The sequence below is a fragment of the Barbus barbus genome (assembly GCF_936440315.1).
Source record: "Barbus barbus genome assembly, chromosome: 12".
Classification (NCBI taxonomy): Eukaryota; Metazoa; Chordata; class Actinopteri; order Cypriniformes; family Cyprinidae; genus Barbus; species Barbus barbus.
In genome coordinates, this window is record NC_136740.1 from 16,081,003 (window position 1) to 16,108,210 (window position 27,208).

The window sequence follows — 27,208 nt, forward strand, 5'->3', positions numbered from 1 at the left end:
ACTAGAGCAGGCACCTGTAGAGATCTCACAAAAACAGGTTATTTTTATTACACGGTTGTTCGTTTAGTTTCACTTGCTGAAGGCATCCATCAGCCCTGTTTTGGCCCAAACAAACCAAACAGACAAGGTCTCTATGCACAGGACGTGTACTGACACCAATACAACATGTCCAACGAAAAATTTTGCATCTTGGTTGAGCCTCAAAGTAGCAAGACAATTCAAGGACATTGGGACACTACTTAGAAACATGAAACTGATAAACAAGACAGCCATAAACTGTCTCAAATGGATTTGAATTGCAACGTGATCACATTTCATGGCATTGTTACATTCCTGTAAAGAGCACATACATTGTTAATGAACGAATCAAGATGTTTACTAACTATTAGCACACCCTTATTAGGCGGTTCGCATGCTAACAATGCTGAAAAACGAATTTGTAAATAACGAGGAATCATTTGCTTTCACAAGAATGTTCAAAATGAAGGTGTTATAAGTGAACCTGAATCATACCTGATTATTTTTTTTTATTTTGTGGCCATAAAAATGAACGATTCCTCGTTATTTAATATTGATCTACATGTTGTTAGCATACATAACCACTTTTTAATGTCTATCCTTTGAAATGAAATGAATGTTAATGTTGTATCATTAGCTACGAAATAAGCAGATAAACAAAGACGATAGAAAACGATACAAGAAAATTTGCTTAAAGGTGCAGATTTGACTAGTTTCAAAGCGATCAGACGGTTTAGTGATCGGCGTCGGTGGCACGTGTTTGGATGGTCACTCTTCTTGGTGGGTTCTGTTCTGTATTACGATTGGCTATTAACTCTTGCAGCTGCAGAGCACCTCCACCAATGAAACAGAACGCTGGGCAAATAGGGGCGGAGCAATCAACAGTCCCCTCCCATAGCACCCGCAAAGAGTGAGCGTCGTAAAAAGTAAGCCGCCCCTTCTCGAAGTCCAGACACAGTCCGAGGCGAGGTGGTAAGGGGGCAGTGAGGGGGCCGGTACATGTGTTAGACGCCCCATACTTGGGTAGTAAGATCTTGCCCATGCCCATTGTGAGGAAACAGAATGGAGGAGGACAGTCCTGGGCATCCTCTGCGCCGCTGTCATGACCACTGTCTGGATCGTACCTACGGAGAAAAAAAAGAAGGAAAATAAAATCATCAATAATATAGCCTACGTAAGTCATCCTGAGTTAGTCAGCTCTTAAACTCCTAAAAGTTTCTCCTCACCGTGGACTTGCCATGTCTTGTGGAAGATGGAACCACTCCTGTAGTTTTGCTTCAATACCCACTCCCACCTACATACAGAGAACACGACTCATTTTTAAAAATCACATTTTAGAGATTAAAAAAAAAAAAAATTCATTTTTAAATATATATTTATTATTTTATTAATATATTAATACAGTAAAAATGCCATTCATAAATATAACTTGAATATACTTCTGTTAACTTGGGATTTTGTTTTTATAATTAAATGAATTTTGTTTTCATTTTATTTAAAACAAATTGTGGAATACATAAATACAAAAGTGTCACTGATATAACGAAGAAAAAAATCTTCATTAAAAATTAAATCCTTGAAAATAAAACTTTATTCAGTACTTTGGCTTACTCTTTCATATTACTTCACAGAAAAAAATAATATTTAAAACATTTTTTGCAACAAATCAGCTGTACTACCACTCAAATGTTTGGCGTGGGGTTGGTAATTTTTTTTTTAAAGAAGTCTCTTATACTTGCCAAGGCTAAATTTATTTGATCAAAAATACTGTAAAAACAGTAAGGCTGTGAAATATCAGTTTAATTTAATATACAATTTAAAATTAATAATAAATTAATAAAATGAATACAAACTTTTCTATTTAATATATTTTAAATTTTAATTTATTTCTGTGATGCAAAGCTGAATTCTCAGCAACCATTACTCCACTCTTCAGTGTCACATGATCCTACAGAAATCATTCTAATATGCTGATTCGGTGCTCAAGAAACATTTCCAATATTGCTGAAAACAGTTGTGCTGCTTAATATTTTGTGTAAACTGTGATACATTTTTTTTAGGATTCTTTGGTGAACAGAAAGTTCAAATGAACAGCATTTATTTGAAACATTCATCTTTTTTAACATTATGAATGGCTTGATTGTCACTTCTAATCAGTTTAATATACTAATTCCTATGTTGACCTTAACCAGGTAGGATCCAGGCTCCACTGAGCATGCCCAGTAGTGTCGTCCCTGTGTGATGGAAACATCGGCCACAAGGAGGTCAGAGGTGAGGTGACATGAGGTGAGGGCCCGATCTGCAGCCTGCAACAGAGTCATTCCAGGAACACTCCGGGCGTATGTCTGCCCTTTTCCCAGCGCCACCCGCTCCGTATGTAGGCCCCAGCGGGAATCCAGGCAGAATGACAACACTGAGATTAAGGTATGCAGGAGAAATGGAGTGGAAGAGAGGGTTGGAAAGGCCAGGTCATAAGGAGCAGAACATAAATGAAAAGAGGATGAAGGAGTGAACATATACATAGGAGACGGAAAGAGGGGGGGGTATGTATGGATAAGCGAAAAAGGGGAGAAATGGAATTGGAAATTTTGAGAAAAGAGGGAAACAAAAAGGACAGCAGGAACATTGTACATATTCAAGGACTTTAGGATTCAGAGGAGATCAAGCAGCTGATATATTCCAGTTAAACAGGAATACAAGTCAAAGAAACAGCAGAGATAACAGGAGCAAAGGAAAGTGGGGAATAACAGGAAACATAAGGGAAAATAATACAGAGAGAAGAGCAAAAACAAAGACATGTCAAAGAGTTGTGGATATGCATGGAGAAATATACTACTGATAAGCAACAGAAGTTATTGTATGAGAGAAAATGAAAGAGAATGTAATATACATCTAATAGCACAACAAGATCAGGTTCAGTTTGACAGAATTGTGATATGAATGGGCGAATGAATAAATAGATAGATGGATGAATGAATGGATAGATGGAAGATAGATTAATGCATCAATGAATCAACGGATAGACACTGAACCTATATGGATGGATGAACAAGTGAGTGAACAAACAAACAGACAAATAAATGCATGGTTGGATGGATAAATGGAAGATGGGAGGAAGAATTGATATAAATAAACGAGTCATTCGATAAATAAATGAATAATTGACATAGATGCATAGATGCCAAGTGAACAAACAAAAATGAACAAAAAGACTGATGAATGAATCAATGAATGACACTGATGGATGGATATTCATGGATGGAATATCAATAAATGAATACATGAAAGAAAAAAACATAAATGAATCATTCAATGGATGGATAGACAAGAAAAAAGCATGACAGACTATGTAAATTGCAAGTCGAATAAGTAGAATGAGTGGGAAAGATGCAAAATAAAAACGAAACATTCAATAATGCAGTAAACTGGGGAGCAGGAGAAAAAGAAATGTGTCTCTGACTGAAGTGTGTTTATATATTTGTGCATCTTACCTGGTGCAGGAGGTGTGTGTAGATACACCTCCTCACTGTACTCTCCAAACCCTGCCTTATTACAGCCTCGAACTCTCAGGACATACACACTGTCCATCTCTAGCCTGTCAATCACTGCACTGGTCCCACCCACATCATCCAGACGCTGCCATGAACAGTGTGTGCCATTACTTCCTGAGCTTCCTTCAGACAAGACTCTGCCCCATAATGCTCCAGCCCCACCCACTTTCCTCTGATACTCCACTGAGTAGTGCCAGGCTGGGGCGGAGTCCTGTGGGAGGCGCCAGCACAAATACAGCTGGTCATAGGCCAAGGTCTTTTGAGTGTCAATCACAGGAGCCAATGGGGCTGCAGAAGGAACATAACGGGTGGGATTAAATGCAAATTCAAATGCATGTGTATTTAATTATTATATTTGACATGAAAACCTTGTATAAAGTCCATGCTGCTGAGCGCTTTGAGTTCTCTGGAGACGTCCATCTGAAAGTGTCGGAACGAGGGATCAGCAGATAGAGAGAAATGCTGTAGATTTTCTATTGCTTTTCCCAGTCTGAGGAGAAAAAAAAGAGATAAAAATAAAGCTTTCTGTATACCAAGTGATCATGTGTAACATAATATACCCACATTTATGTTGTGAACTTTGAAAATGTTTCTATGGAAACACACAATAGGCTATTGTGGGATTCTTATTTCATAAATGGCCAGATTTGCACAATCACAGCAACCCACACCCACAAACATACACTCTAACCTGTTGTGCGTGACTCTGGCGGCCTGCACAAAGCACGACTGGTCAGTTTCCTTAAGCAGCTCTTGAGTGTATGTGAGCAGTGCTGCGTTTTCCAAAAGACTCTGTTTTTCGGAGAGCTGTGCGTTCAGAGCCCCTGCCCGCTGTGCACGAGCCCCCTCCAGAAACATGGCCAAGGCCCCTTGACGCTCTGCCAGCACACCACGCAATTCGCTCACACACTGATTCAGCTGCTCCTTAGCCACTGCGCTGTTCATCTGAACACAGAGGTACAGAGAATTAACAGGACAAAAAAGGAGATTAGCAAAGCTTGACTGTAAATTTCTTTATATTCTTTTTTTATTACATATCGGAGGACACCTTTCATTGTGGCTTACTAAAAGTCATAATATTTTAATTATTTAATATGTACTGTAAACTTAAATAAATAAATAAATCAAATTTATTTTAATTAATTTATATTTTACAATTCATAGATTAAATATTTGCATTCAATTAATATTACATTTAATAATAATAAATATTAAATTCATTACATCTTTCTATAATTCTTACTATCAAAAATTTAATTACAGATCATTTAAATTTAGTCATCCCCACTATCACATTTTCTCATCTTTATTTTTCACAAATAAATGAAGAGTTAATTTGCAAAAACAGATAACTCATTGTGCATTCCAATTAATCTCAATCATTGATTAGGTTAAAAATAACTAAAAAATACAGCTAACTAACCCAATAAAATAAAAACATAATCAAATAATAAAAAACATGATTTTTGAAAATTTTCTTATCTGTGTTTGCTAATAAACTCTTCAAATATTTCAATTATTTTGACTGAAAAAGCACAGGATACTAAAAAAACACTTCTCACTTCTTTAAAAAAGTAATGTTATCATCAATAATAATAATGAATTAGATTTTGTTTGTTTGTTTTTTTTTTTTTTTACATTTTTTTCTTAAAAAATAATTGGAAATTAAATATTATCAATAATAATAATAATGGAGATTTTACTTTTTTTTCATATTTACATAATTTCCACAATGAATCTTGGTCATCCTCGCCATGGCATTTAGTCACAAACACACACACACACACACATATATATATATATTTTTTTCTTTTTCTTTTTTCTCCACAATTTTCGTCTCTTCTATTTTGACTGCTAAAAGTTTATAACACAGTGGAAAAATCACTCCCCACTCCATTTCCACACCACTCTTACACCCTGAGATGAAGTGGTGTCTCACAAACACTGAAAGTATCATTAAAACACAAGAGCTGTGTACCTCAGTCTGAGCGATGCCGCTCTCTACTTGGGTGATCTGTGCCTGTATGGACTCCTGATTGGCCAAGATGTAGTTCATCTCCTTGGTGATCTTCTCCTGTGATTTCACAACATGGAGAATGATGAGTTACGTTAAACACCATCAACACCGTAGAGCTTCTGCTAGAGCTGCCTAGTCATTGAGAGGAAATCCTCTCCTCTCTGCCCTTGATCATTCAGAGCTGTGCAAGGCTAGAGTTTAGAAAGATTAGCTCAAATAACCATTTTATACAGGAAAGAAGGGCATGTTAGGCATATTTATAATGTTTACAGTCTAAAGACTATGGAGCACATAAGGATTCATGTCAGGAATGGATACCTTTATAGTTTGGTAAGCCAGCGCAATAGGCATGATTTTGTGTCCACTGTGGGCTCGACGGAGTTTACAAAGTGGGCATAACAAACGCTGACATGACCTGCAGTAAAACTGCAACCTCTCCTGCTCGTGCTCCGCACACACTAATACCTGCATGTGAGTGAGAGAGAGAAAGGAAGAGAAAGAAGAGAAACGGGCAAGGAATAAGACAGAGAGAGAGGAAATGAATTTAAGAGGAACCTTTGAGACTATAACAGTTTATCAAAAATCATCTGTGTTGATTACTGTGGAAAAGGGCAATATTTGAATATGATTTGCATGATATGTGATTCATATGGCCAAAAATAAAAATAAAAATAATGCAAAATACTCCACATATACATAACACATTCAAAAATGTGGGTTGGTAAGATTTTGTTTATTGTTTTTGAAAGAAGGCTTTTATGCTCACTAAGGCTGCATTATGTTTTAAATATACATTAATAACATTTACATTTACATTTAGTCATTTAGCAGACGCTTTTACCCAAAGCGACTTACAAATGAGGATAGAAGCAATCAAAACAATAATAATAACAGTAATATTGTGAATTATTATAACAGTTTAAATTGACTGTTTTCTATTCCAGTATATTTTAAAATATAATTCATTACTGTGATGCCAAAGCTGAATTTCCAGCAGCCGTTACTGCAGTCTTCAGTATCACATGATCCTTCAGAAATCATATAATACGCTGATCTGGTGCTCAAGAAACATCTCTTGCTGAAAACAACTGTGCTGCGTAATATTTTAAGCAGTGACACAAATGTAGCATTTTTACAGGATTCTTTAATAAATAGAAAGTTAAAAAGAACAGCATTTATTTGAAATACAAATCTTTTGTAGCATTATAAATGTTTCATTAATCAAATGCATCACTGCTGATTTCTTTTCAAAAAATCCTTTCAATGGTAATGTATATGGCTGGTCAATTTCTTCAAAACACTGGAAGGTGGGAAAAAAGTGTTTATGGTTTGACTCAAAGACTCTCTCAAAGACAGTAGCGGTGCCCAATCCTGCTCCTGGCGATCTACTGTCCTGCAAAGTTCAGCTCCAACTCTAATCAAACACACCTTAATGTTGCTTCAGGTGTGCTTGATTAGAGTTGGAGCTGAACTTTGCAGGACAGTAGATCGTCAGGAGCAGAATTGGGCACACCTGATGTACAGTATGTGATTCATTAGTGTTGATCCTCCCTCAGAACGGCCCCATTTGCTTTTACCTTGGGTCTGAAGCTGTGTGTGGGCAGGATGTGTTCGTGTTGGGCTCGCGGTGTGCCCCAGGGGTGGTACAGCTTGAAGCACTCGTTACAGAAGTTGGACCTGCAGTCAGCGCAGCCTTTGGTGGCCTCCAGAGCCTGAGGAGGTTTGCAGAACTGACACATGACTGCCATGCTGCCGAGACTCACAGTGTGCCTGTACCTGCATACGTGGACAAAGAAAGACATCAGTCATCTAATGTGCATTCGAAATGAATAACATCAGGCTAATCTGAAAAGTAAACATGTATGGCTTGGGTTACATGTTTGCATGGTTGTTTAATTTTATTATATATTTGTATGTGCACATACATTATAGCACGTTTGTGTGGGTGGTGTGTTGTATATATAGATAAAGCATTCAGATCCAAAGCATTCAGATCCCCAGTTTTCTCACAATTTCAGCAATGTTCAACCCTCAAGTGTTCACCTCGATGTGAGAGGAGAGACTGATATTTTACCTACCTATAGATTTTATTATGGATGTTAAAAGGAACATCATGTCCTTATTTAAATAGTTTAATAATCTAACATAATATTTTTAATGTTTTGTTTTGTTTTTACATTCCATAACACATCTTGTGCCAGACACGATCAGTCATGTACGAAGCTCCACGCATGACATGCGGAAGAAAAAATAGATCTCGTTGCTATGATTTAAGAAAAAGTTCACAGGACCTATTATTCTGTGTCCATGTTGTACTCATTTGTTTCATCATTTTAATAAAATTGTGGCCCCACTATACTAATTCATTCTTTTAATGTATTTCAATTTTAATGTAGCTCAATAGTGGCCACGATTTAACTAAAACAATGGAACAATTATAATAATAATAATTTACATCACAAAGACAAACCTGATGTGTTGCAACTAAATTAATCATATTTTAAAAGATGCTGATGCAATTTACATTGAATAAAGACAAAATTTAAGTCTGTTTTTTTGTTTTTTGTTTTTACATAAAGCTAAATTGGTTTTACGTTATGGTTATGGAGTTTTTTTTATTATTTTGGAACTCGACAGACCTACTTCACTCTCACTATATGGTTAAAATATTCTTCAAACATTTCTCCTTTTGTGTTCCATGGAGGAAGGAAAGTTATGCAGGTTATGAATCACATTTTCATGTTTAATGTTGAATGTTGAAAGCTATAACTGAACCTACACAGCGTTATGGTGGTTTTGAAAGCTTAAGGCTAATTGCTTGTGCATATTTTCAGAATGGAAGCCATACATGCTCTTTACTGGAAGGAAGAAACTAAATATTTTTCTGTCTCCTCCTTTTCTCGACTTCATTTTGCTCTGCAGAAGTGATTTCATTGGTCCACGTACTCTGTGAGCTATCAATCTCGTCTGTGATGTGCCTATGAATAGATGCAAGTTCAGAACATCTCAAGTGTTCAAAACCAGTAGAACAACATTTCTGCATTGTACAGCACAGTTACTGGAATTCAATGTTAATGTAGCACGAGTTAAGAAAAACAGGAATTCTGTGGAAGTATGATTGCGTGTGAGAGAGAGAAAGAGAGAGACCTCTCCACTATGCGCTCCAGCGTGAGGTTTCTCAGACAGTCTGCAAGCCCTCTCTCTCCCAGCTCCACATCTTTTCTGCAGGTGGGACAGGGGAACAGCATGATCACAGGCGGGGTGTCCTTACGCCTGCGTCCTGGATGTGTCCCACACACTGCAAAAAATGAGAGAGAGATACAGTTAGAACAAGCTGTTTCCAACATTAAAGTTTCTTTAAGCCCCAATAAATCTAAGCCAGGAAGAAGAAAGGAAAAGCTAATCAATGCAGAAAGAGAACAGAATCCAGAGGCCTGCTGTGTGCTGACACACTCAGAATCAGCCCATCACGACGGCTGCTACACCTGCAAAGTGCTGCACAGATGCAATACATCTGAATGATACAGTAACGTCTATAAACTTCTACACTGAGCTAAAACTATACTCTTATGTCAACGTTTTAAATGCTATTTTAATGTTTTTAAAAATACGTTGTTTAATTAAATAACAAAACCATTTAAAAATAAATAACAAAACCATTTTTAAATAAATATTATAATTATAACAAATAAATAATTAAATTGACATGCTGTCATGTTTTATTGAACTTGTTAAAATTATTTTAGTAAATAAAAAACAATATAATTATTCAAACTATTTTATAAATATTATTTAATCGAAACTGTGCTGTTATGTCAACAATTTAAATGTTATTTAAATGTTTCAAAAAAAATATGTCAAGTTTAATTAAATAACAAAATCATTTTAAAATAAATATTATATTTATAAAAAAATAATAATTAAATTGGCATTCTGTCATGTTTTATTCAATCAAATTATTTTAGTAACTAAAAAGCAATATAATTATTCAAACTAGTTTATAGATAAATAATATATAAATTGTACTTACTAAGCAAATAAATTATTAAACTGGCATGATTCTTACATTTATTTACGATTATATTTGAGCTAAAATTATTTGACTGATGGCGAATAAAAGGACCACAAAGAGATACAAGAGTGTAAAATTAGCTGTCAGAGTCACTAAGATTTTTATTTGGATGAAAAATTAATACTTTTTTTCGGCAAGGTTGCATTAAATTGATAAAAACTTACAGTAAAGACTTTTGCATAGTTCTATTTCAAATAGATGTTGTTCTTTTGAACCATCTGTTCATCAAAGAATCCTGAAAAAATATCATGCTTTTCACAAAGATATTAAGCAGCACAACTGTTTTCAACATTGATAATAAGAAGAAATATTTCTTGAGCACCAAGTCAGAATATTAGAATGATTTCTGAATGATAATGTAACAATGTAACAGTAATGATGCTGTAAATTCAGCTTTGCCATCACAGGAATTAATTATATTTTAAAACATATTAAAATAGAATATATATTCACAATATTACAATGTTTACTGTATTTTGGATCAAATAAATGCAGCCTTGGTGAGCAAAATATTAAAAAGTCTTACCGACCCAATACTTTTCAATGGTGGTAGTGTACAGTTTAGAAATCAGAATCAAGCGTCCCAAAAGGCCATTTAATAAAATGTCAGCATTCTTGATTTTGATCTCGGTGTCTGTTAATGAACACACAAACCTGTTCTGATCACCCGGTCTAGACGGTCTGTTTTGGGTGGAGGCCGGCGTGCCTGTCGGGGAGAGCGTGTGATGGGGCTTGAGTTGGGAGTGTTGGGCTCTGGGGGGAGTTCGGGTGGAGGGTATCCTCTCTGAACCAAGACTTCTGCCGCACACAGCACACACACACTGTGCATACAAGGCAACACTATCGGCTGCTTCACCATCTCCTCACACACTGGACAGTGCAGCTCTCGCTCTATGCTCTTCATATTGGACTAGACAGAGAAATAGAAAGAGTTAAACAACTAGCAGAAGAAAACATGCAGTCAAACAAGCAAGCTCTTTACATTATAGGTCATGTTCATATTTATAGACATGATCATAGCCATATATCCTGACAAAAAATACTTAACTCTTGATGTTATTTGTGTAATATCATGGTTTTATTTATTTTTTTATTTATTATTTTTAGTTATTTTGAAGCACTGTAGATTTTAAAGATGTTATATTTGGAATTTATTTTTTTATTTCATTTTAATACAATAATTGAAATGGATTATGGATTGTGCTATGGACTGAGTTTTTGTAAGGTAAACAGTATGGAAATAGGTTAGTCAGAACTCATAAAGGTCAGAACATTTGCATATCAAGAGAAAGATGTGCCTATCAAACATCAACACACACAAACAGCCATATTGTTTATTAAAACCACAGTCAATACTTCCTTTTTCTTTTTTTAATTAGTCTAGTTTCGCAGTATTGGAGTCACAATTGAAATCCTTGCATGCAATATTAAAATCATAAGTGACACACACAATATGACTGATATTTGCAGCAGCTCCCTTTTATTCATAAATGAGAGATTTATGAGTTGTTTTTGATTGAGAAATCTGTTCAAATGTAGTCATCTTTGAGCTTTCCAAGAGGAGTGTGCGAATGCAACTCAAACATTTCAAATACCAGAAAGTAGAACTGTGTCACTCCTCAAACTCGAAAAACTTGATATTGGCTTCTTTAATAGAGATCAGGGTTACAGAAATCTTGTTTATTTACATTCCAACCACCTGAGCTTCATATTTGGTATTAACTTATAGTCATTATTAGGTAAGTAAATACCCATAAAACAACCATATTATAAATCTACACCAGTGGAATCTAAATGAAAGAAATGATAATAGAGTTCAAACACTTCTTGAAGTAGATTCATTTTCTTTACAGGGGAACTGATTTTGAATGATAGCTTATAAACCTTTAAAGACAGACCTACTGTGAGTTTGTTAATTGATGGTTTGTGGTTTTGTGAAAGTCCACGTAGTTTCAACTCATTCTTTAAATAATCATGTTTAACAGTGGAATTTCTGGTGAAAAACTGCATTATGATTGTTTTGACGTTCATTTACGTCAGTTCTTCACTAGTACACAGTGTTGTTCTGTTCCGGTTTCTCCATTTTTTTTTTTTGCTTCAATTCAAATGCAAAGAAATTGCTAACACATTCATCCTAGCAGACACGTGCTCAGCCAGTTTAGCTGGTTAGCAAGAATATCTTGAAGCCGGCCTTCCATAAACCCCTCTAAACCATGCAGCCTGGGAGACCAGCAAATCAATTTTGGGCTATTTTAAGCTGTTTTGTGTTCAGCTTCCGGCCATTATTTTCCCCTGTGCTGACAGCATATACATTCAATTTTGTCAATAAGCAATTCAAATAATTAACTTCGCCTATCAGTCTTTTATCCACGTGCCCCTCACGCAGGCGTTTCCCACAGAGGCTCTCCAGGCCTCTGCGCTCTTGTATCCCGTCTCTATGGCAACATGCATCCCGTCGATCGACAGTGATAAGGCCTTTTAGCTTTTTTTGGATGTAAAAAGCTTTCTCTATTTTTCCTCCAAGTCATTAAATCAGTTGATATGTTGTATCAACATGTGATATGCGTCAATACGATTCTAAGGTAGTGCGCCGGTATCGTCAATCTTAAATTAACGGTCAAATAAATACGCGCATTCTGTTATATAGTCAGGCCTACACGAGTGAAAGCAAATGCATCATATAATATCAGAGGAAAATCAGCCGTAGCCTACACGCGTGTCAGAAAAAGAAAAGGATGAAAAATACAGCCACTCGGTTTCTGCTTACAGGTGTTTTCCCCTCCAGTCCGAGGAAATTATATGCATGCTCTCAATAAAGAATGGGCTGTTTGTTTATTTTAGCACTATTTAACATTTGGCTATGAAAAAAACTATAAAAATGTCCAATTTCTTAGAAAGATGACGTACGTTCGTTAAATAACAGCCTCGTGCAAATCACAGATAATGTGCAAATATGTGGGTTTTGACAATGCAAGTAGCTACTTACGCTGATGCGCACGAGAGCGTCCATTATGGATGTAAAGGTTTGCAACTCCGCATCTGCCATTGCTGGAAATATGCAGGTGGTTAAATTAATATCAAATGAAATAACGCTATTATCGAGCGCCCTTTTCTTTTTATAGAATCATTAAAAACAACTAACAGCTTATTAAAATCAGGACATCGCGAAATAAACCGAAATGGTGGTGCCTGCGACTGAAATTTACGGTTATAATTATATTATTTGTGTATAATGTATATCTGAGAGGTCCAATTTAACGCAATCCATGTTGATTTAGGGGTTTTCCAACAGTGCTTGCTGTGGTCTGTTCTGACGGATCTTGAGGCATCTATGAGATGCTCGGGGGGAGATCAGTCTGAGCATGCGCAGGGATGCTGAGTCGCTTAGGTTCCAGTCGAGGGTGGAACAATATATAATATAACATAATATGATATATAATAGTAGCGTTGATTTTTAAAACGTGTGTATTTTGTTTCCTTGATTTTATTATTTTTCTTTTTTACATAAATATATAGGCTATATGTACACACTGTTTGTGTTTTAAGACAATTATCTTCTAAAGGTTAAAAAGCCATTCCAGCGACAAAGATTCCTCCTTAATAAAAATATTTCTGCATTGTGTGTGTGACTGTGCATGTAGTACTCGCTCCTGTCCTCTAGATGGCGCTGCAGGGTCGTGGAGGGAGTTCGCTCTTGACGTTAGCGTCGCGTCATCTTTGCTCTGGGACTGAAAAGAGAGGATCTTTACCTTACAGCTGTCCAATATGGGTGAGTGTAGCTTTTATATGAATTATTTGGTATAAATCATGTTCTGTCTAATGGCACTGTTCTATCGGCTAGTTTGCACGCATGAATGTGAAATAGCACAGATAACTTAGTTCACCAGTGGGCTCGCTGAAAGTTTTTAGCCCTTAATCGCAAAATAGTCGCCTGCTGCATATTGTCATTTTAAATCACTTTGAAAACATTAGCAATGTGTTGAAATTTGATTGTTTCGTCCCTTTGTTTTTACATATTAAAAGAGGTTTACTTAGCCCACCGCTAACCCATGCTAAAACAGTTCATACATTTTCAATCGTCATCTGCACAGTATTTGTAGAAAAGAACGCGAATAATAACACATTCTAGTGGACGCTTACTATTTATGTAAGCAAATAACCACTATTTTTGCAAACAAAAGATGAAAGTTGTATCTACAGTGTTTGCTTCCACACGGAATGTTTTAAAGAGCGTACACTGACGTGTCAAAAAATCTTTGATTTGATCTTCAGATTTGTCTGCTTTGTAATTGATGTTTGTTTGTTTGCCTTCGTTCTTGTACATTAATGTTTATTTTCTGTAGAACAATAGATGATCAAATATTTTTTTTATATATCGCTCTCGTTGCAGATTAAAATTCTTCCGTAATGAACACATTTCCGTCGCGGAACCAAATGTCAACATTATTCGCCAAAAACAATTCGCTTATTTTTTTCAGAATTCTTTCTTAATAGAATTAAATAAAATGCGTTTCAGATAAATTTAAACTTAATCTTACTGCAAATTTAACAATAAAAATATTTAAATCTTTCTTTTAAATAATATGAATGAAATATAATAGTATTACTAACATGATTGGGAATAATATTCTTTGATTTTTAGACTGGTGCTCCACGCACTCTTTCTCTCTGTTTTTATAGCGGTGAACACAAGCACGTCCCTGGTGTTGTCCAGTCTGCTGTCAGTGCTGGTGTTTGCAGGAATGCAGATGTTCAGTCGGCAGCTGGGCTCTTCAGAGTTGCTGACCATCCTGGGGGGCTTCCTGGGATCGGTGCTGTTTGTCTGCTCTCTTACTGTATCCTTCTGCTGCTTTGTCATGCATACAGCCCTAGTTTGTGTTACCACAGCATAATATGAGTGCTGCACATCTGTTTTCTATCTTTATGTTCTTAACCCGCAATTACAGGCTTTCAATAACCTGGAGAGCCTTGTCTTTGGCAAAGGTTTCCAAGCCAAAATTTTCCCAGAGAGTAAGTGCGAGAAAGGATATGCACAAGACTGTTTATAAACCTTATGTTGTACTGATTTTTATTTATTTTTTCTGAAAGAAATAGGTTTATTAAACAAGGATGCATTAAACTGATCAAAAGTGACAGTAAAAACATTTATAATGTTGTAAAAGGTGACTTCAACAAATACACAAAAATATTAGCCAGCACAAACGTTTTCAACATTAATAATAAGAATTGTTTCTTTAGCAACAAATCAGCATATTAGTATGAATTCTGAAGGATCATGTGACACTGAAGTGAAGACTGGAGTAACGGCTGCTGAAAATGGAAACAGGAATAAATTATATTTTAAAATATAATGCAAAACTGTTATTTTAACTGTAATAATTATAATAATATTTCACAAGACAAATAAATGCAGTCCTGTAAAGCATAAGATACTTAAAAAAAGAAATCTCACCAACCCCAAACTTTTGAACAGTGGCACTTAATAATGAACAAATTATGCAAATTTGTTATACAAATTAAAAAAGATTCTGACTGATTTTATTAAGAATATCTGTACTTTTCTGAAAAAGATTTAATCTCTCTCCTTAGTTGTCTTGTGCCTGTGTCTCTCTCTGTTCGCGTCTGGTTTGGTGCATCGCGTGTGTGTGACAACATGGTAAGTCGGACGATATTAATTATAGTAACTGATTACCACAGGAAACCCACTTCACCTTTATAAACTTCATGTCTAATTGGCCACTGTTTGTTTGTTCTTTCTTTCTCTGTCCTCTCTCATATAGCCTGATCTTCTCTGTCTTTGCCCTGTACTACATGAACAAAGTGTCAGCCGCTCTTTACCAGGCAGCACCTGCTCCAACTCCTGCCAAACCCACCAGCAAGGGCAAAAGGAAGAACTGAAGTGCTTACCTCATCCCGTCACTATCGCAGTCACCCTTTCAGCTTCCAGAAAGCAGTGTGCAGAAGCTACAAAATCTGATGTGTTTGCCAACCGCAGACCTTTTTTTATCCATTCCATTCACACTGAAAGATAACTAAACACATTTGGTCATACCAGTCATACATGTGTGATTTTTGGTTCTGTTTACAATATATTTTTGTGTAAGGGGTTTGTTATTAAAAGATGAAAGATTGCATGTGCCATTTTGCTTCTTTTCCTGTTGTTAGACTCCAGATGACTAAAGGTGCAGTTACATTTATCGTTGCTCAGCAAAATTTTCACAGGCAAAATCCAGTCAGAAATGGGACTCTGTTAAATCAGGAGACTCATACGGATGTGTAAAAGCTTCCTATGCAGACATGGAGCTAAATTTTGTGACCGCACCTTAACCCGCAAAGTGTTTTCATTCTTCTGGGATCTCCTCCCTTTGTGTATGCTAAACTGTGTTGGCTAACTGCCTAAGGCCTCACAATGCATCCTGGGACTCTCAGCTGACTCAGTCCTGGGACTGACCCTGCAAAAAAACTTCCAATCATTGTCAACTTTCTATTTAATCTACTCAGTCCTTAAAGGACAAACTGCAAATAAGGATCAAATTAGCATGGAATTAAAAATATGGGCCTCTTCCAGTTGAAGCTCAACCAAATATTTGTTCAATGTGTTTCAATTAAAACCAGATAGTTGTGAAACTGCTGTAATCGGCTGAAATAGTTCTGCAACACAAGCACAGAATTTTCAGAAGGACAAAACTCATGGAAGTCTATTTTTACATCAGAGTTTCTGTGGGATTTCAAAAGGTCTTAGAAAGTCCTAATTCATCCTTAAAACAAATTAAGGCTTAAAAAGGTCTTAAAACAGGTCAGAAAATTCAGTCATGACATAAAATGTTGAATGCACTTTTCCACTACAAATATCTAAACATCCTTAAATCAAAATACAGTTACTTGAGATACAAACTGAACCTATGAATTCTTGTTTTCTGAAAAATTGAATAAAATTAAGTGAGTTTATGCTTAAAACATAGATATCTTTCTAATTATTATAAAAACTCGTTTAAATTGAATTTTCTGAGCCATTGGCATTTGTTCTTGTATTAAACATTAATAATTTCTCATAAAACAAGCCTTCTTATCCTGTCATTTTACTTCTCAATTAAATCTTGATTACTTGAGATATAAATCTTGTTTATCTTGATTTAAGAATCTTTAGAGATTTGCACTGGAACAGAAGATTAAAATACTGATGATTATTTCCGTATTCTAGTGATTGGAAGCAGAGCTATGTAATATGAATTAAAAACTAATGGACTGGAGATATATTGGAAATTGTATTTACAAACTTTGAAGTGTTGCTTATACAAGACATTTACAGACCATTGTCATATTGTGCTATATTCAATTTATTCATTACATTTTCTTTACTTGGTCTTAAAAAGTATTAAATAGGCTTTAATTAAACCAGCAGAACCCCTGTCTTTTCTGGATGGATCAATGCTGTAGTTGTAAAAGCTTTCTCTCTTGTGCTTCTTTCATTTATGATGTATATCTGTTTTAGCCTTGTGTGGACCAAACTACTAGTTAGGCCACTTAAAAAAAAACGTCATGTCCTAGCTTGAAAAGAATGCCGAGAGAAAACTCTTCAGAGCTGTACTTGCATGGAATTCACCATGTTACTATGACAACACAATCACACCGGCTCACAACACCCTGTGTCATCCACCCATGACCATTCACTCTCTTCCTCTTTTCCTTCCCAAGACCTACTGATAGAGATTCCATTTAGTTTCCTGAAGTGCTACAATGTAGTCATACAAGTTGTCTAAATAACTCCCCCCTTTGACTAGCCTTTTCCCTTCGAAATAATGATTTATTAGGTCTGTTGTGCAATGAATGCATGAATTCTGGCTAAACATTCTGACTCCCTATTACTGTATAAAATGTTTGATATGTTATGTTTAATAATTCTCCAACCAAACACACCCATAGCTTGTGTTGTTGGTCACTTTAAGTACATTTTCTTACATAGATTAAACGGTAAGGCACTTCCTGTGTGCTGGGTAGAGACATCCCCTCATACCTACTTTGCAGACTGGAACGAGCCGCCAAAGACAGCAGCCCTACCCTTAAAAATAATGAGACATAATCTGTCCAAAAATGAGAGCAAGACTAATTGTGTTGCAAGGCGAGACACATTGTGAAAGCTTTGAGTCACTCACTAAGGAAATGGTGGAAAGGAGTGAAAGAGAGCTGTTACTGCTTGTGAAAACCTACATTCAGATTTTAGTTTTTTACACATTAGTATGAATGTATTGAAAGAAAAGTAAAATGTTGAAATTACAGATAAAAATATATAATTTTCAACTGTGTATTCTGCAAGTGCACAGTCAAAACAATTAAGTGCATGTCTTTTTCACAAGGGTGCTTGCTGGTTGTATTGTCCAGCTGGTTTCAAGTCCTCACCTAAATCCAGAAAACCAGAGCAACAAACCATTTTAGGCCTGTTTAAGGAGTGTGTCTGTTCCAGGAAGTTTAGGTGTGGAATTTCTCATTCATAAATCTCGAACAGGAGCACCGTTATATTCATTTATACATATACATACACTCATTTACGTTTGGATTGTAAATCTCAGGCAGCGTTTTCTGTTGCTTTAAGCCCTAAACAGTTAACATTACAGTCCTCACCCACAGACTCACCCCTCACTCATTCGGGCGGAGCCCCGGTATAAATCCCCGCTCTGCTTCTTGACCTGCTCTTGCACGAGTCATTCAGTAGCCTACATTCCTTCATCTTTAACTGACGTTGCCTTTTATCAACGTAAGTACGCAATCTTTTACTGTTCAAAACGCCTTGACATTTAATAAGAGCATAGTACAACTTTGTTTTACTGAGAGCACTTTTGAAAGGTTTTACCTTAATATTGTAAGTTATGGCTACTTGTTAAGCGTTAGTACAAAATTTTGAAATAGGAAAATACTTAATGAGAAGTCTACGAATGTGGCGTATGCAGATGCACAGATTCAATGGACGTCAGCGTCATTTACGTAATATAATCTAACATTTACAGGTAGATTAACAGTTCAGTTTATACAACTGCTATTAATGCTTAAATAATTGAAAGATTTGTATCAGCATACTGTTGCTAAATGCCTTAATTTTTACTGCATCTACTTGGCATGAGAGTTGGTGGGTATTGCTCACACTTTGGCTTATTTCCAAATGGAAAAATCCACTTCTGTTTTAGTCTGCCCAGTAGGAGGAGAACAATGGGCTGTTTGCACAATATTTAGTTTGATTAAGGGATGAAACACTCACATAAACTAATACATTATCTCTCACTGTAGACAGTCACAATGCCGTCTGATCTGGAGAGAGCGATGGAGATGCTGATAACAGTGTTTCACCGTTATGCGAGCAAAGAGAGTGGAAATACATCGACATTAAATCGCAGAGAGCTCAAATTGCTGATGGAGACAGAGTTGTCCAGCTTTCTGAAGGTACAACTTTCCATCTGTTATTGCTACACCCAGGGCGGGGCAACTCTAGATGTTGGCTTGGGCCCTGTGATGATCGGGGCTCTCTGGTGTAGCAAGGGGCCCCTAAAATTTTTGTCCCTGCTCATCTTTCAGATCTTCATAAAACTTTACTCTTTTTTTCCATTTTCTATGGAAAACTGCTTCCATTTGTTGTATTTTAAACATGTACTTCTTGTCTCTTCCACTGCAGTCTCAGAAGGACCCTGCTGCTGTAGACAAGATTATGAAGGATTTGGACACTAATGGTGATGGAGAGGTGAATTTTGAAGAGTTTGTTTCTCTTGTGGTGGGCCTGTCCATTGCCTGCGAACAGCTCTACCAGATGAAGCAGAAGCAAGGGGCAGGGGGTGTCAAAAAGCAATAAATATGACTGTTCTGTCATTTTGTTGATAGGGATTAAAAGCCACATGCCTCAATTTGAAGTTGTTACTACAGTTACACTGTATGTATGTAAAGTAGGAGGGTTTTTCAGTTTTGTTAAGTGCTATTCAATTTTATTTTCATTTTTTTTGTAAGTATTAGCCTTAGACAAAAAATAAATCATCCACAGAAGTCCTGTAAGTTCCACCACAGAAATAAACACTTTGTTTATATACAGGTTGTTTTTTGTCATCCTTTGCTTCCATGCAGTTCAGAGCTGGATTCAGCAGTTCTTTGCAAAATTACAAAGATGTCATGTCGCATGTTTTTTTTCAATGACACTGCAGAATGAGATTCCAGAACTAAGCCTCTGTATACTTTGTTTGAATTGACATTTTTATTATGATGCCATTTTGTCCGTTATTTGCACAAACAACTTTTCGCAAATAGAAACTAATTACACTAATTCCTGCCTGAAGAGCAAACAGACTGAAGGAAACAGCATTTTCTGGTAGACTCATTGGTACTAGTGGGACTTCATAGATATTCAAAGAGCAGTCAGGTACAAACTCTGTGTTAATTATTAGTCTTACTGGTGAAAATGGGAGTAAAATTATGGCCTATCTGTGGAACATAATATTCATGATTTGTACCCCACTGGACCTCATGCACAAGCTGATGTTTACTGTAAATTCATATACAGTGGCATGCGAAAGTTTGGGAACCCCTTGCAGAATCTGTGAAAATGTGAATAATTTTACCAAAATAAGAGAGATCATACAAAATGCATGTTATTTTTCATTTAGTACTGTCCTGAGTAAGATATTTTCCATAAAAGATGTTTACATATTGTTCATGAGTCCCTTGTTTGTTCTGAACAGTTAAACTGAGCACTGTTCTTCAGAAAAATCCTCCAGGTCCTGCAGAATCTTCAGTTTTCCAGCATCTTTTGCATATTTTAACCGTTTCCAGCAGTAACTGTATGATTTTGAGATCCACCTTTTCACACTGAGGATGATTGAGGGACTCAAACACAACAATTAAAAAAGGTTCAAACATTCACTGATGCTCCTGAAGGAAACACGATGCATTAAGAGCCGGGGGGTGAAAACTTTTGAACAGGATGAAGATGTCCAAATTTTTCTTATTTTGTTGAAATATCATATTTTTCCATTTAGTACTGCCCTTCTGACGCGACAGAAGATACTTGCATGTTTCCTGGAAGACAAATGAAGTACAATTTACCTTGATATTCAAATTAAAAAAGTTTTCACCCCCGGCTCCTAATGCATCGTGTTTCCTTCAGGAACATCAGTGAATGTTTGAACCTTTTTTAATTGTTGTGTTTGAGTCCCTCAATCATCCTCAGCGTGAAAAGGTGGATCTCAAAATCATACAGTTACTGCTGGAAAGGGTTCAAATATACAAAAGATGCTGGAAAACTGAAGATTCTGCAGGACCTGGAGGATTTTTCTGAAGAACAGTGCTCAGTTTAACTGTTCAGAACAAACAAGGGACTCATGAACAACCATCACAAAACAAAAAAACAGTCGTAGATCATCCAGGTAACCACACACAGTATTAAGAACCAAGGGTTCCAAAACTTTTGAATGTGGTTATTTTAATAATTTCAGCTATTTTTTTTGTCTTGTGGACTATATGTAAACATCTTTTATGGAAAATATCTTACTCAGGACAGCACTAAATGAAAAATAACATGCATTTTGTATGATCTCTCTTATTTTGGTAAAATTATCAACATTTTCACAGATTCTGCAAGGGGTTCCCAAACTTTCGATCCCCACTGTATGTATAATAAAATTTACATATTAAAATACACTTTTAGGATCTAGGGTTTGAAATTATCTCATTATAGTTCACCCATTGATACATTTGATGAAATGGTCCTCACTGCAGAACACAAGATCCAGGGGCAAGGTTGGATCCAGATCCAACTTCTCCCACCTTATATATATCTAAACCAGGGGTGTCAAACTCAGTTCCTGGAGGGCCGGATGCAACCCTAATTAAACACACCTGATATAGCTAATCAATTCCTTCAGGCTTATTTGAAAACTACATGGCTTGTGTGTTGGAGTGGCGTTGGAACAAAACTCTGCAGGGCTGCGTCCCTCCAGGAACTGAGTTTGACACCCCTGACCTAAACCTACCCGTCTCCACCCACTAGATGTGGATCCAACCACGCCCCCTGGATCTTTGTTCTGCAGTGAGGGACTACTGCATTTGGTTGGTGATTTCAACATGTGCAAGCCCTCCTCCCCCTCTCGAACCACCAACAGTATGTGGGCGTGTTTGAAATCCGTGTAAACAGTCGAGCTGCAAAGCAACCATAAATGACTCTGGGGTGTGTCAACCACATGAGGCCATGGCAACAATACTAACATGTTTGTGTGTGTGTGTGTGTGTGTGTGTGTGTGTGTGTGTGTGTGTGTGTGTGTGTTTTCTACTCCGTAAGGCACATGATGTGTGTAAACTTTAAATACACAGTTCAGATCTTCAGTACATAACTACAATACGTATGTTGATACAATACGAATAATTATTAGCACAGCCTTCTCACACTGATGCACAATCAAACTGAATGACACAAGTACACTTTTATTTTATTTATTGTAAAAGTGAAATTAAGTGTTTGAAGTAGTGGCTGTCCAATAGAGGGCGCTGGGGCGCCGCCCTCCCTGAGCTACAATACACACTAATAATAATAATAATAATAATTAATATTTAAGCTATATATAAATATAGCTTTTCATTTACCTTTTATTTCAAATATGTTTCAAATTCTAGTCTTTAATATTTATTAAATTTATATTCTTTAACTTTAACTGTTTAATATTAAATCATGCTGGGATGTTTGCTGAAATTATTGAAACTTGCACAGCCATATAGAAAATTTTCCACCAGCCTGTACTGTTAATATATGCCATATGACCAAATAATTATAGTTAAGGAAGGTGCTCACTAGATGTCAGTAGTATACCACATGACATGAGAACAACTCCTCTCCTCTCCTCCTATTCTATTTCTCATCTGGCAGACAAAGAACACTCATTCACCCAGTGTGTGTGTGTGTGTGTGTGTGTGTGTGTGTGTGTATGTGTGTGTGTGTGTGTGTGTGTGTGTGTGTGTGTGTGTGCGCGCATATTTGTCTAGGTGTGTGTTTGTTTGTGCACTGCAGTAAAAACGCCAGAGGTGCATATATGCTTACCACACAGTATAGAAGAACTGGCCCTGAACAAAAGAGGGTTAAATAACACATACTTAAAAGTACACACCCTTCACAGTCTACCGATCTGTCACAGGGGTTTGTGACATTGACATGTACTTTGTTGTTTGTTTTTATGAAGAAAAAAAAAAATATATTCTGTTATCATCCATGAAAAGTATGTTTAAGTGAATTCAAAAGGGTGTAGTCTGTTTATCCAGCTGTTTACTTTTTCAGGATCCAAAACTAGACTTATATCAATACATTATGACACTCATGGCTGATGAGTCAGTGTCTTAGCATTTCTCTCATAAAAGAAAAGCTTAAAGAAGAGACTGAATAGTCCTGTTTCTGCACAACCAAGCAGTCATCAGTCTTCATAAAGTTGAGCAGTCACTGTCTAGTATGTTGTTTTGTGCACTATTGAATGCATTATTGTCTGCAGATGGCTTCATTTTTGTTTGCATTTCTGTGTACAGCTGCAGGTAAAATATTCATGTAGGCTCTTTTCAAAATGAGGCCATTTTGCAAATATCAGGCGTTCTTTGATGTCTGAAGACTAGATTTAGAGAGGATAAGCGTGTCTCTGTTTATTCCAAATAAGAAGCTTCATTTGAAGCTTGTGATTCAAACCTCCACGAAAACATCAGCAACACCGTCATAGCTGCACAATAAGTCTTTTATCTGTATCCTAAATGCTGAATCTGAAACATTTTTAAAAGAAAGTTTAAAGCTTGCCTATTCACATCAAAAAAAAAAAAAAAAGGAAATATGGCGTTCAGGGCAGGCAACGCCCCAAAGAGAGAGCGAAAGAGTCACCAAAATATGACTCAGATTCCCCATGAACTATGGAAATCCCCTATATTTTGTTTGCTTACTTTTTAGTTACTATAATCAACTAGCTGAGACAAACACAACAGAATATGATCTTTAAAGCTAAAAAGTGTAACAAAAGAATTGTGAGTCTCATAGAACTGGTTTGGGTGTGCTACGGATCCTTCATAGCGCAAGAATGAATCATTCCTGCCATTGTGTGTGCTTTGGCGTGTAAAATCTGTGCTTTAAAAGCAGCAGACTGTTTCCTCCAACAAAACATCTGCTTAACTTCTCTGGGAACACACCAACCTCAAGGTAAGTGAAAGAAAACAGAAAAAGAGAGAGAAAATGACAATTCAAAAAGCAGGAAATATAGAGCTACAAAAGTAGGACAGAGACGAGGTTTATAGAAATGCAATCCATAATTTTGTATAGCAGATATAATTGTGTTATATTGCACTGGCTAAAGAAATTTTTTTTCTGGATGATAAATGTTTTTGTTTTCTGTCTTATAGACATGTCTAAGCTGGAGAAAGCCATTGTGGCCATAGTGGAGGTGTTTGAGGAATATGCAGGGACAGATGAGCAGAAAACCCAACTCAGTAATGCTGAACTTGGACAGCTAATGAAAGCCCAAATTACCAGTCCCGAATTTAAGGTAAGAATTAACGAGATGCATAGAAAAAGATGAAGTTGTGAGAAAGAAAGCTATTGGTTGGAGGAAGTGAACACCTCCAACATGTTGCAACGAATCTATTTCCTAATGATATGCTGTGTGGTTGTTGTGCAATGTTATCATGGCAACCTTCCATGAGAGGGGTTTACCGTATTAAGTCATAACATGCATGCAAGAGGATCTTCGTTTTATCCATATTTCACTTACTAACATTCTTTTTGGTTCCTCGTACACAGTGCCTCCACTAGTTATTCTTCGGGGTTTTTTTTGCAATACAGCTATGAGTGGTATGCAAGTAATTACAGCATTGACATTCCTCCCTCTATGTCTGTCTCAGGATAAAGTGGATCCAGACAATATTAAGGAAGCCATGGAAGAGCTGGATAAGAACCATGATGGTGAAGTGAACTTCCGTGAATTCAGTCAGTGTATTGCTGGCCTAGCCAGGGCCTACTACACAAAGAAGCACGGCAAGGATAAGTGCAGAGGAAAGGGCAGGGGTTGTCAGGATAAGTGAACACACACTTACATCCGCACATCCTTACTAGACTTGCCTTCTACAAGGTGCAAAAGTACCTCTTTATGATGTGTAATAATTCTGCACTGTATATGCTGTAAGACAGGCACAGTAAAAAACGATTTAAATGGATGGATAGTCTCTTGTAATGGCATTTAGTAGTTCATGTTGTAGGAAACATTTCTCAGCAGACAGTGTTGTGAAAAATGCTTGTCCTGCCTAACAAACAATGAAATGTACATTTTGCAGTAGTGTAATCTACAGTTTTCTGAACACCAATAAAATCTCTTGTCATCACTCATGTACTTCTCACTTTATTTTTTCTATAATTTATATGTAATTTTTTTACCAATGATGGCATTTGTGATTTCATGTTATTTCACATAATAATTTTTTAAATATATTAAAACAATATATATATATATATATATATATATATATATATATATATATAAATAACAATAATTGCATGCAATGTTTTAAAAAAAAAAAACTGTATAGCACATTAAATTGATTTAAATGATTGCATGCTAGGCTTTAATATTAAAAGTAATGTCAATAAAAATAAAAAAGCATGTCATGATATCACTCCATGATATGGTTTTATATACGCATTTTCATGAGACAGGGCTGCTATCACATAATTATTATATATATATACATATATATATATATATATACAATTCTTATATATAAGATCATTTGTAGACACATTGTGACTTTTTGCACACTTTTTGAATGAAGTTTTAGTGCAGTTGACCTGCTCAATGCAAACGTGCATGCAAATATGTTCTTATAAGAGAATCGCTGTAACGTTATTTGACACTAATGACTCTGTGTCACGCCTCTGTTTTACGAATGTGCAGTAACCTTAAGAAAAGCTCGCAAAAATGTATTACCTTTTGTCACTTAAACTTTTGGCTGAAGACTTCAAATCATTCAGAGCACATTAAATTCACATTACATTTGAATGCATTTTATTTCAAACCCCAAATGTAAGCATAGAGATAATTAACTTTGTCCTTATGTTTTTCATAATGGCCAAGATCAAACAGAGGTGTGCTGACAGGAGTGCAGGCAGTTCTGTTTGAAGTATCTCATCTCATGACTTATTCAAATTGGCAGTTCTGCTGCAATGCAAAGGCAAATAACTTGCCCATTTTGATTAGAAGATCAAGCTAGCAAAGATTGTTGCCAGTAATCAGTCGGTTATATGTCACATTTACAGACTCAAGAGAAACGTAGAGCTGTAATAGAAAAAATCTATATTCAAATTCCCAATTTACCAGTCAAAGAGAGTAATATGTCAGACTTTTGCATAATAGCAGCTTTAGTATAGTTTTAGTATACTTAAGGAACAGGTTTGAACCTGTTTCAGCCACCCAGTCCTAATCCTTTTCTCACATTACTGTAGTTCTAAAAGTGAATATGAATATGCCAAGACATTATGCAACATACAAATGCTTATTTTGTTGATTAAAAAAATAAAAATAAATAACATAAAGATAAGAAAAGAGCTGCAAATGAGCATAACAATTTAAGGGAATACTTCAAATTTCTTTGGCCCTGCTTACTTAAAAAGCAGCCGCACTCACATGAACTCCACAAGTTTGTGTAAATGATTTGAAATTCAAAGCGCATGAAGAACATGTTCAACATGTTCATGAAAAACAAATTCTCATGATCATTTATCTTTTTTTTGACTAATTGATTTGACTTAGAAATGCTGCAACTTTTAATTTCTGTTTACTTCCAGTTTTATAAAAAAAATAAAATAATTGGAATCCTAGATTTTCAATGTGGTCACAGACGTTTGGGCCTCACTATGTATTATATTAATAGATCTTCCGAACATGCTAACAGGAAGTTTTCTGCAGGGACACCTATTTCACTGCTGTATAAATTGTTTTTCCCAGAGTGCAGTCCCTGTCCTCCGCACCTGTACAGCAGTCTAATGTAAGAGTGAACACACCAACATGTTCCTAAACACACACAAACCACACAAACAGCATCTCGATCAGGCCTGTTTACACGGAGCAGATGGCATTTGCTTGGAAGAAATCCTCTGGTACTTGCACCCCACATGATGTAACCTGGGAAAAAATAGTCATATTGTGAGGAAAACCATACCTATAATTAGCACCTTAACGGTGCAATTGTTTTACATTTATAGATTGAAAAGTATATTCCTAGCATGAGTTCATTTACTGTGTTGTGGGTGACAAGAATGAGAAGGCGTGTCTAACTTTTCGACTTGTAGTCTAAATTATGTATAAATTATAGATCAGTTATTAAAGTGAGGTCATTAATCTCCTTACTGTAACTCAATATCAGAACACACCACGTATGCAAGAAACTGTCTGAATTTTTAAAATGATGATTCCATGAGGTGTGCATGCATTACTTTAAACTGTATTCAAATATGGGCTAGTTGTGACTCATCTGTTGTTTATTCAAATGCATAACTTGCAGGAAATAATGTCC

General features: G+C 36.2%; 4 protein-coding genes across 4 annotated transcripts; 3 read left to right on the forward strand and 1 right to left on the reverse strand.

Moving 5' to 3' along the window:
* Nucleotides 1-751: 751 nt before the first annotated feature.
* LOC306877859 (tripartite motif-containing protein 46-like) lies at nucleotides 752-12,704 on the reverse strand (the record flags this gene model as incomplete). The annotated part of the gene is made up of 12 exons (XM_079429857.1): nucleotides 752-1,142; nucleotides 1,245-1,312; nucleotides 2,202-2,431; nucleotides 3,510-3,857; nucleotides 3,938-4,059; nucleotides 4,255-4,514; nucleotides 5,548-5,643; nucleotides 5,905-6,051; nucleotides 7,164-7,362; nucleotides 8,734-8,884; nucleotides 10,313-10,568; nucleotides 12,645-12,704. 12 exons carry the CDS (start codon nucleotides 12,702-12,704, stop codon nucleotides 752-754), a joined length of 2,328 nt encoding a protein of 775 aa, XP_079285983.1.
* Nucleotides 12,705-13,304: 600 nt separating this feature from the next.
* On the forward strand, nucleotides 13,305-15,792 carry LOC306877850 (dolichyl-diphosphooligosaccharide--protein glycosyltransferase subunit KCP2-like). The gene is made up of 5 exons (XM_079429845.1): nucleotides 13,305-13,427; nucleotides 14,339-14,493; nucleotides 14,605-14,668; nucleotides 15,248-15,314; nucleotides 15,439-15,792. Exons 1-5 carry the CDS (start codon nucleotides 13,424-13,426, stop codon nucleotides 15,554-15,556), a joined length of 408 nt encoding a protein of 135 aa, XP_079285971.1. The 5' UTR covers nucleotides 13,305-13,423; the 3' UTR covers nucleotides 15,557-15,792.
* Nucleotides 15,793-18,071: 2,279 nt separating this feature from the next.
* On the forward strand, nucleotides 18,072-19,727 carry LOC306878125 (protein S100-A1-like). Its single transcript, XM_079430256.1, has 3 exons — nucleotides 18,072-18,410; nucleotides 18,938-19,090; nucleotides 19,320-19,727. The coding sequence occupies exons 2-3, from the start codon at nucleotides 18,947-18,949 to the stop codon at nucleotides 19,491-19,493; spliced, it is 318 nt and encodes a 105-aa protein (XP_079286382.1). The 5' UTR covers nucleotides 18,072-18,410; nucleotides 18,938-18,946; the 3' UTR covers nucleotides 19,494-19,727.
* Nucleotides 19,728-23,514: 3,787 nt separating this feature from the next.
* LOC306878126 (protein S100-A5-like) lies at nucleotides 23,515-25,024 on the forward strand. Its single transcript, XM_079430257.1, has 3 exons — nucleotides 23,515-23,846; nucleotides 24,047-24,189; nucleotides 24,545-25,024. Exons 2-3 carry the CDS (start codon nucleotides 24,049-24,051, stop codon nucleotides 24,722-24,724), a joined length of 321 nt encoding a protein of 106 aa, XP_079286383.1. The 5' UTR covers nucleotides 23,515-23,846; nucleotides 24,047-24,048; the 3' UTR covers nucleotides 24,725-25,024.
* The last annotated feature ends 2,184 nt before the right edge of the window (nucleotides 25,025-27,208 follow it).